The 10,094-nt window shown below is 46.5% G+C and overlaps 1 protein-coding gene and 1 pseudogene across 1 annotated transcript; both read left to right on the forward strand.

Moving 5' to 3' along the window:
- The first annotated feature begins 2,762 nt into the window (after nt 1-2,762).
- LOC136512829 (ketol-acid reductoisomerase, chloroplastic-like) lies at nt 2,763-6,243 on the forward strand (annotated as a pseudogene).
- A 2,656-nt stretch (nt 6,244-8,899) lies between these two features.
- Nucleotides 8,900-9,674, forward strand: LOC136512830 (uncharacterized). Its single transcript, XM_066506834.1, has one exon. It carries the CDS (start codon nt 9,172-9,174, stop codon nt 9,583-9,585), a length of 414 nt encoding a protein of 137 aa, XP_066362931.1. The 5' UTR covers nt 8,900-9,171; the 3' UTR covers nt 9,586-9,674.
- The last annotated feature ends 420 nt before the right edge of the window (nt 9,675-10,094 follow it).

A 10,094-nucleotide genomic window follows, 5' to 3' on the forward strand; every position in this document is an offset into this window, starting at 1 on the left:
ATGTTACGGCTGAGTGCCAGACGCATGTGGGAGGTGATGTTGTCTTCTTCGGGTGTGCAGACGTCGGTACCTGTATATATTGTTGATGCCCAGAGGCATGTGAGGGGTTTCACCAGGATCACCTGGTACGGTAAATCCCGACGCCCACAACACTATCGATGCCCAAAGGCATGTGGGGGGCCTTACCGTATGGGAGTTTAACGGTGCCCACAATACTGTAGAGGAAAATATCGGCGCCTACAATACTGTTTGTGTTAGGGCGGTTGCAGAGTACTATTTCTGCAGGCGACAGGGTATGGTCCTTGGTATCGTGGTTTGACTTGTGCGCCTTGCCTTGCTTTTCTCCGCACGTCTCCTGATCCCTACCGAGCGGGCGTCCCCGGTCGGTTGGTTACAGTCGGCTCTGATCGTGCTAGTCAGAGAAGAGCGGTGAGCAGGGTCTTTGCATGCCCCGGTCGGAGACACGGGGTCGAAGTCGGAGGTAGTGCTTCGCCAGGCCTTCTGGTCGGAGAAACCGTCCCGGAGGTGGCTGGAGACCGAAGTGAGCGCTCCGGTCGGAGAGGTGGGTCGAAGTCGACAAGCGGGCATTGTTCCTCCTTGACCAGACCTTCCGGTCGGTGACTGGACCGCTCTTCTGACCTGTTGTTTTAGACTCTTGGACCGGCCCATGAGTTGCGCGCTGTCTGCTTGGGCCGAGCCTTTGCGGGGAAGCCGGTCTGCGAGGGACCCTGAGTTTATAAACCCGACAGTACCAGTAGCTAGTCTTTTATTATAATGACATCTACAAAATTTAGTTAAAAATATTTTAAATAGTCGTTACTTTGTTTGTTGTAAATGTCTTTTCTCTGTGCGCTTGCACTGCATCATCGACACAAAATTCCATAAGCTATTCTCATCCAATCCATTAGCCCTCTCGTATATTTCTCTACTACTATTTTGTGATTATGCATTTTGTGCCAAGAACAAATCAAGGCATCCTTCGGTTCCTCTTGGTGAGCTCAATTTCTTGATAAAATATTTGTCCAAATCTCTCACATATTGTACAGTATATCCCTCATGTAAATGCCTCCTGTAAATTTAAACTTGAGATAATCTCGTACCTTCTCCTAGGAATCCGTACTTATCTTTTTTCTACCCTAAAACATTACCAGATTCATCACAAAATGCTATTCATGTATACTATAGCCTTTGGTGTCGGTCCTGTCATTGTGCTAGCATCATTTTTCTTTTTTGAGCAAGCTAGCATCAGTTGATGAGCGAGGCACACTGTGTGACGGTGTGACCGTGTGAGGCCGCGAGGGTGGTAGGCGGTGTGCTGGTGTTGGGCCGCTGAGGCCGTCCTCCACGCACCACGCTGGCCATTAGCCCTAGCTTTGGGGCTTGTTCAATCAAACCTATCAGCCGACTTTATCAGCTAGAATCTATAATATTTTTTTTCATAATAAAATAGCTTTAGTCGACTGATAAGCCGACTTTAATACCAGCCAAATCAGCTCAAAATGTCTGTTTGATTGTGCCTGGTCTGACAAAATATTGAAACTTGTATGCTTATGACGTGTTCCAGAGAAAGATGTGACACAAGCTGAAGTTAGCAGTAGTATTGAGGCCACATTTAGTTCCAAAAAGTTTTCCTAAAAAGTGCTACAGTAGTTATCACATCGAATCTTGCGATACGTGCATAGGAGCATTAAATGTAGACGAAAAAAAACTAATTGCACAGTTTGGTTGGAAATCGTGAGACGAATGTTTTGAGCCTAATTAGTCTATAATTGAACACTAATTATTAAATAAAAATAAAAGTGTTACCGTAGCCAAATTTCCAAATTTTCGCGAACTAAACACACGGCCTGAGTGTGGGCTTGCGTTGGGAGTAGAACTGCCTTGGCTTTGTCCAGGGGTTGCTGGCTGTAACTCTTTGGTGAAGCCAACACTATCGACAGCCCGCGTTGGGGAAGCCCCGAGGGGAAATGGCCCATGCGTGTCACGCCGTCGCAGGTCTCGCACGTCGCACGTGGTCCCGCAGATGATACGTCAGTGGGCTGGGCTAGGCCGATGGATGGGTAGTTGGGCCGTAGTTGTGGGGACAGCGAACCTTCGGCATTTTCCCATCGGGTGATCGGGTGTCGTTCTCGGCGGGGATTCAGCTGCCCCCACGGACATACTCCTATCCCGTGATGCCACACGAGATCGCGACTAGTGAAATAAATCCACCAAGTATTCGTTGTTGCGGCTCAACCCTGCTCCACTCAATCCATCAATCTGCTGCTAAGCCACTGGTGCATCCATCCATCCAACGCTGACACCACCACCAATTGACCTCGCCGTACGTACGTGACGTGCGCTGAAAACGCACACTGCTTGCTTGCGTGGAGTTAACCCAACCCCAGCAAACAATGGTAGCTTATCACGCGGAAAAGGCGGCCCCAGACCGGCTGTCCGCGCCGCGCTGCGCGTGTACGTATGATGTATCCGGCACGGACGGCAAGGCAACGCCGCGCTGCGCAGAGCTCTTGCAGTTTGCTCGCTGCCGCGCACCGTGCACGGCGCCCGCGGTCTCGAGATCGACACGAGCAGCGCGGGGCGAGACGCTAAAAAAGGACGCCGCCTGCGCCACGCCGCGCAACCCGCCAAAACCTCGTAGGCCCACCGCGCACGTGAGCGGCCAACGGCCTGGGCAGCTAGCTAGCCCCGGCGTCGCATCGCAGTCGACGACGGCGCATCACATGGCTGGCTTAGCCGTCTAAATCCACAGGGATTAGCCCTGACACGTCCTGCCCTCATCAATCACACACGGACAGTCCCCACCCCCCACCAACCGCTCGCCACCCGCCTCGCCGTCCTTGCTCGCTCGCGCAGCTGTCCTGCACCCGGCTACATGGCGGCCTCCACCCTCGCGTTCGGCCACCCCAAAACCCTAGCCGCCGCCGCCGCCGGTGCCAAGAGCCTCCCCACCTCCTCGTCCGTCTCCTTCCCGGCCACCCAGCAGCCCGCGTGCCTCCTCTCCTCGTCCGCGTCCGCGCCAGGGGCCCGCCGCCGGGACGTCGCCGCCATGGTCTCCGCGCCGCCGGCTGTCGGCACCGCTATGCCGTCGCTCGACTTCGACACCTCCGTCTTCAAGAAGGAGAAGGTCTCCCTCGCCGGCCACGAGGAGGTGCGCTGCGCCCCCCACTCGCCCGTCGCCGTCCCCCTTTCGCTACTCCGTGGATGGATGGGTGGATGAATCTCTCCGTCGTTTCGGCACGATTTGATTTGTTTGGTTCGTGACCGGTTCTCGTGGCGCAGTACATCGTGCGCGGCGGGAGGAACCTGTTCCCTGCTGCTCCCGGAGGCGTTCAAGGGGGTCAAGCAGATCGGGAGTCATTGGATGGGGCTCGCAGGTTCGACACACATGCCAGCTTTTTCCTACACCTATTATGCGGTTCCTCTTCCTCTTCCGGAGTCATGTAGACGGTCGGTTGTGGCATATATGTTGCTAATGATTGTGTACTGAGCGAACTGTGCTTAAATCGCCACATAACTGTTGTCATATCTAGTAGATGGCATCGGTTTCACTTGGATTTCTACTTCTGTTTGGGTTCAGTGCTCATAACATGTCGCCGCCGTTCCTTTTGCAGGGTCCTGCCCAAGCTCAGAACCTGAGAGATTCACTGGCTGAAGCCAAGTCAGATATTGTTGTGAAGGTTTGTTCTTCTCTTGTCGGACTAATGTATGTTAGCACTGATACATGAGAAGACCCACATCGACTGAAGGATCTCTACTTTTTTTACGAAAAAAACAAGACCTATACTTTGCTTCAGTGAAAAATCTTATTTTATTTTTCCTCTGGCCTAGTTTCTTTGAATCTTTATTAACTTCAATTGGAGAGAGTTTATAATTCTTTATTCTGTGCAACTTGGACATGGCAATCATGAGCCAGATATTCTGCCTCCTGTATATACTTCGGCACTGTTCTGTCAGTCCAACATGCTGCTGCCTTTTGCTTTCAGATTGGTCTCCGGAAAGGATCCAAATCTTTCGAGGAAGCACGTGCTGCTGGATTCACTGAAGAGAGTGGAACCTTGGGCGATATTTGGGAAACTGTCTCAGGCAGCGATCTTGTGTTGCTGCTGATATCTGATGCTGCACAGGTTTGCTCCATGTTCACTAGCTGCACGGTTTCATGTGCATTCTTTTGTATATGTATACTTCTGCCTGATGCTTGACTTGTGCCAACAAGAGGTTATTTTGTTCCCTGCCGGTTAGTTCAACCTATATGTCGTTCTGTAGCACACCCATTCATCATTTCATTACTGCTGATATGGTACTTAATTGTTGCATCTTTGGTTTTATTCATCCTGAAAGTTGGATTTCACTTTCTGCAGGCTGACAACTATGAGAAGATCTTCTCTCACATGAAACCAAACAGTATCCTTGGTTTATCTCATGGATTTCTTCTGGGACATTTGCAATCACTTGGACTTGATTTCCCAAAGAACATCAGTGTGATTGCTGTATGCCCCAAGGGAATGGGTCCATCTGTTCGCAGGCTTTATGTTCAGGGCAAGGAAGTCAATGGTGCTGGCATCAACTCTAGCTTTGCTGTGCACCAGGTATGTTTGAAGCTTTGCTGTGCTCATCAATGTTTTATTTTTTATTTCTATTTGTTTGATCTATTGAAAACATATTTCAGATGCATTTGGTGACAGATGTGCTTTATACTTACTTTTACTAATGTTGTTTCATTGTGTAGGATGTTGATGGAAGGGCAACTGATGTTGCTCTAGCATGGTCAGTTGCGCTTGGCTCCCCCTTCACGTTTGCTACTACTTTAGAACAGGAGTACAAGAGCGATATCTTTGGAGAGCGAGGTGAGCATACTGATCTGTTCATGGTGCCTCTAATAATTGTACCGTGAGTATGTAACTAACCATTTAACATACAGGCATTTTGCTGGGTGCTGTCCATGGTATCGTGGAGGCTCTGTTTAGGAGATACACAGAACAAGGAATGGATGAGGAGTCAGCCTACAAAAACACTGTCGAGGGCATCACTGGGATCATCTCGAAAACCATCTCAAAGAAGGTAAGCGATTATTCATACTTATGGAAACCATTGTCAGTCTTTGTTTATTAGATTGTGATCTGAATTTCCTGTTTGGACCCCAGGGGATGCTTGAAGTGTACAACTCTTTGAGTGAGGAAGGCAAAAAGGAGTTCAACAAGGCTTACAGTGCATCGTTTTATCCGTGCATGGATATACTCTATGAATGCTATGAAGATGTGGCCTCTGGAAGTGAAATCCGGAGCGTGGTGTTGGCTGGGCGGAGGTTTTATGTGAGTTCTGTTACATTGAACTACCATTTCTGATTTTGGTTGTGCTCATGGTTAAGTTTACAGTTTTGACACAGATTATTAAGCTTAAATAATTATGTTTTATAGGATAAAGAGGGCCTCCCAGCTTTTCCGATGGGCAACATCGACCAAACTCGCATGTGGAAGGTTGGTGAAAAGGTGCGCTCAACCCGTCCAGAAGGTGATCTTGGCCCGCTCCATGCCTTCACTGCTGGAGTGTACATTGCCCTGATGATGGCTCAGGTAAGGTTTTCTCCAACTTCTCAAGCGACAACCGAGAACCTCTTGTTGTCGGTGGATGTTACCTTACCCGTTCAGGTGTTTGTTCAATGGCTCTAGATTGAGATCCTGAGGAAGAAGGGGCACTCCTACTCTGAGATCATCAACGAGAGCGTGATCGAGTCGGTGGACTCGCTGAACCCGTTCATGCACGCCCGTGGGGTCGCCTTCATGGTGGACAACTGCTCCACGACGGCCCGTCCTGGGATCCAGGAAGTGGGCGCCGCGCTTTGACTACATCCTGACGCAGCAGGCCTTTGTGACGGTGGACAAGGACGCCCCGATCAACCAGGACCTCATCAGCAACTTCTTGTCAGACCCTGTCCACAGGCGCCATCGAGGTCTGTGCCGAGCTGAGGCCCACCGTCGACATCTCCGTGCCTGCCAACGCCGACTTTGTGCGCCCGGAGCTCCGGCAGTCTTCCTAGATTGAGGCGGTGAGCAGAGAGAGGGAGGGAGAGGGAAGAGAGGATTTCGTGTCCAGAGTTAGAACAGAGTGCTGTATGTTGTGCGACTGCTTGTAAGTCTAACTGAACCTATGTGAGCCTTCTATCAGAGGACCTGAGAAAGCTTGGGCATCTGTTTTCGGAATAAAATGGACCCTTCCATGGAATAGCTCGGGAGGGTATGGGTATGTGATCTTGCTCATCATGACCTTTTTTCTTTTCTTTTTCTTTGGTAAAGGCCGGGCATTTGTACTCGTGCCTTGAATCACTCGAAATGTTGTCTAGGAATGGACTAAGAGAGTATTATTAGGGCGCCCAACATGGCCCACTTGTCACTGCGAACATAGGCCCATCTCTATAGGATTTGCCAACGGGCTCTCCATCATCGAAACTGCCAGGGTGCGGCCCAACACCTCGTAGCAGGTGCGATTCCAATTTCCAACACCGCGTACGCTCGCCCAGCCAGCGTAACGCGACCGGGTCAGACGGGCGCGCCACTGATTTGGATCGATATTGTTAAGTCGAGTCTCCGACAACCCATTACACTGTTTGCTTGCCTGGAGGCTGGAGTTGGGCTGAACCAATGTGCAAGTCTTGCCCGAAATTTGTAGGGATTTGGGCAAAATTCGGAGACCACGTGGAACAAACCGTGGCAACTGCCTACGTTCAAAAAAAAAAAAAAATTATAGACCTGGTCAAAGTTTAACTATTTAAATTTCGCTAATTTTATAGAAAATAACATCAACATTTATGACTCTAAATAGATGTATCATAAAAAAATTAGTATAATAAATATTAATATTCTATATATAAATTTTTAACATGTTTTTTAGTATTATTTTATTACTCCTACAATTGTAGAACCTAAAGATAAATAGTAGCTCCTTTTACGCATGCGGCACTAGAAGTTGTGTGCCCGGTTTGGAGTAGAAAAGCTGTTGCAAGCTTTTGCCTAAACAACAGCTGCTGCTCTCAACTCTGAAAGTCTGAAGACGTAGGCGCATCTTACTAGTGCGTTAGAAAGGCTTCGGTGGTTACGCAGTTTCTTGTGGTCGGTTGTTGAAGCAGGCAAGTAGCGGTTCGGTGGCCTCTAGTTTGGCGGAAACGTGCTTTGCATTTTGGTTCCTATATAAACCATGGTCCAGCATTTTTCAAATAAAAATAAAATTTGCTTGCTGAACTGTAATCATTTCTCTCTATTTTTGCGACGAGGAATGCTGAACTCGCAGACATCTTGTGACCGTCCGTCTCATTCAAACTTTTTTTTTATAAATATTATCTGTTTTGTTATGACTTATTATATCAATTAGAGATACTTTAATAATGATTTATTTATTTTATAATTTATATAAATTTTTTGAATAAGACGAACGGTCAAACAAGATATGTGAAAGTAAAAAACATTTGGGACGGAGGGAGCAAGCATCACATCTCATCCGATTTGACACCTTATTAGTGCTAACCAAATTATGTTAGTCTAAATTACCAAATAAAAAGATTTGTCACATCCAATAGATCACACAAGCATCAATTAGATATAAAAAAGATTTTTATGTCTAAAACTTTCCTTATTTACCCTATTTTTCTAAAATTACAAATTAAATAACTAAATATATATTTAACCTATTACCTATACCTCTTAGGAAGTACCACAGCAATGCCCTTCAAATAAACCATGATTAAAGTGAAACATGGAACGCGTTTAGTTTCACCAGCAAAGATCTCCACACAGAGTGAGAGTAATCGACATCTTGGCCTTGTTTGCACTAGCTCTATCTAGTCCTTTCTTGAGCGATTCTTGGAAAGAGAAGGATCATATCATAGTGCACGAGATGCAGGTGCTGCATGCGCAAGAACAAACTGTGAAAGGTAGCTAAAGTTTCAACAAATTCAGTATTTTAAACACATAAGGCTTCCTTTTGCAATTCAAAGATTTTAGAAAGGCAGAATATAAAAATTATAGGAATAGAATGCCCTAACGCTTTAAATCCTATGGATTGAGAAAATACATGAAATTTGATGAGAGAGAGAGAGAGAGAGAGAGAGAGAGAGAGAGAGAAATGAAACTTTCCACTTGGTAAAATTCCTCCAAATCATATGAAACAAGACATTCCATAGGATTTGTAGCAACCCAGTCATTTGTTCTGAAGGGATTCATAGGAAATTCCTCTATGTTTCTCCAAAGGGAGCCTAAAGGCGCAATGCAAAGGGAAAACTATAAATATGGATGGAATGATATATAGAGTAATAAGTTTATTATACAACCAAATAGAGATTAAAGAATATCTATATGGGTATATATACCACGTAGAAAATCAAAAGAGAGAAGATAACCGACTTTGGTTAGTTGTGAGCAATAAATTTATCAACAAACTTGTATACTTACATCTCCTTGAATTCAACAAATAAATTTATCAAACTTGTGCAAAAGAGCAGCTAAGAAAATAAAATTCAAATTCAAGCACCAACAAAAAATTCTTTGTTGTTCCAAACAAAGCAAAAGTGAATCAAGAATCACTAGAGCGTTAAATAGCATTCAAACTGTATCACGTTTTCTTGCACTAATGTAATGGTTCGGTTATACATTGCACGTTTTTTAAAATTTATATGTATAACCATATGGAGCCAGAGCTACATTGACCTTTACTCTAGAACTAGTACCATCTTAAAATTCCCTTATTTTAAACATGGAGCCGCTGCCGGAGCTACATATATGATATATCCAAATGCTTCAAAAACCATGCAATGGCATGCATTATAATTGTCTAGTACGTGCACGCCGGCCCCTCGGAGTTGACGAACTAACGGCAAATTCAAAAATCTGGGCGCCGAATCGATCGACGCGCTGGTCCGAGTCCGAGGGCCGAGGGCGTGTCCCAATGCAACACCGCGCTCTATTCCGAAACTAACGGCGAGTCCAAGCCAAACATGGCTCCACGCTCTTGCGACCTGCCCACCCGTCTTCCCCCATATATGCGTGCCCAGCCACCCCCAATGCAAGCACAAACCAACTACCAGCCAAGAACAGACGAAGTAGATCGATCTCAGATTCTCAGCTAGTAGCTAGCTAGTAAGACGCACACACCACCCACCAAGCAGCTAGTAGCTAGCTAGCCATGGCGGCGGAGAAGGAGGGCGCGGTGGTGACCAAGGGGAACGACGAGGGGATGAAGGCGGCGGCGGCGCTGCTGGAGGAGTTCGGCCTGCCGCTGGGGCTGCTGCCGCTGGAGGACGTGACGGAGGTGGGGTTCGTGCGGGACACCGGCTACTTCTGGCTGGCGCAGCGCAAGAAGGTGGAGCACCGGTTCCAGAAGATCGGCAAGCAGGTGAGCTACGACGTCGAGATCGCCGGCTACGTCCAGCCCAGGGGCATCAAGAAGCTCAAGGGGGTCAAGGCCAAGGAGCTCATGCTCTGGCCCCCCATCAACGAGATGGCCGTCGACGACCCGCCCACCGGCAAGATCCACTTCAAGAGCCTCGCCGGCGTCACCAAGACCTTCCCCGTTGACGCCTTCGCCGCCGGCCAGTAGGCAGTAGCCATGCATGCATATCGATCTTATATTACGTACTATAATACACCATTATATAGTTTCATAAAAAAAACACCATTATGTATTGCGCATATTAGTAATAATAATCTTGATGTGTTACCAATATATATGTTACGATGGGCTGCTTATGTATACCTGCTGATCCTGATGATGGATAAACTCTAGTTTTTCCTAGAAATATGATGAAATAAAGCTAAATAAAAGCAAAATGCTATACTTTTTCATACACTATACTAGTACCATGTTGATCTAGTCATACTTCCTTCATCGATGAACAAATCATTTTCTAGAATTATCTTAAGTTATTTTTTTACGTTAGACCAAATTTATAGAAAATGGCATAAATGCATATGCCACCAGATGATCATATTATAAAAATATTTTATGGTGTATTTAGTGATATTAATTAATTGTTTAATTTACATAAATCATGGCGTTCTTTTCTATGAATTTGATAAAAACTTAATAAAATATTAACTTAAGACGAA

The sequence above is a fragment of the Miscanthus floridulus genome, chromosome 16 (genome assembly GCF_019320115.1).
Source record: "Miscanthus floridulus cultivar M001 chromosome 16, ASM1932011v1, whole genome shotgun sequence".
Lineage (NCBI taxonomy): Eukaryota > Viridiplantae > Streptophyta > Magnoliopsida > Poales > Poaceae > Miscanthus > Miscanthus floridulus.

Bases quoted from the DNA above. Each gene is read 5' to 3' on its own strand.
- LOC136512830 (XM_066506834.1), top strand. From the start codon at position 9,172: ATGGCGGCGGAGAAGGAGGGCGCGGTGGTGACCAAGGGGAACGACGAG.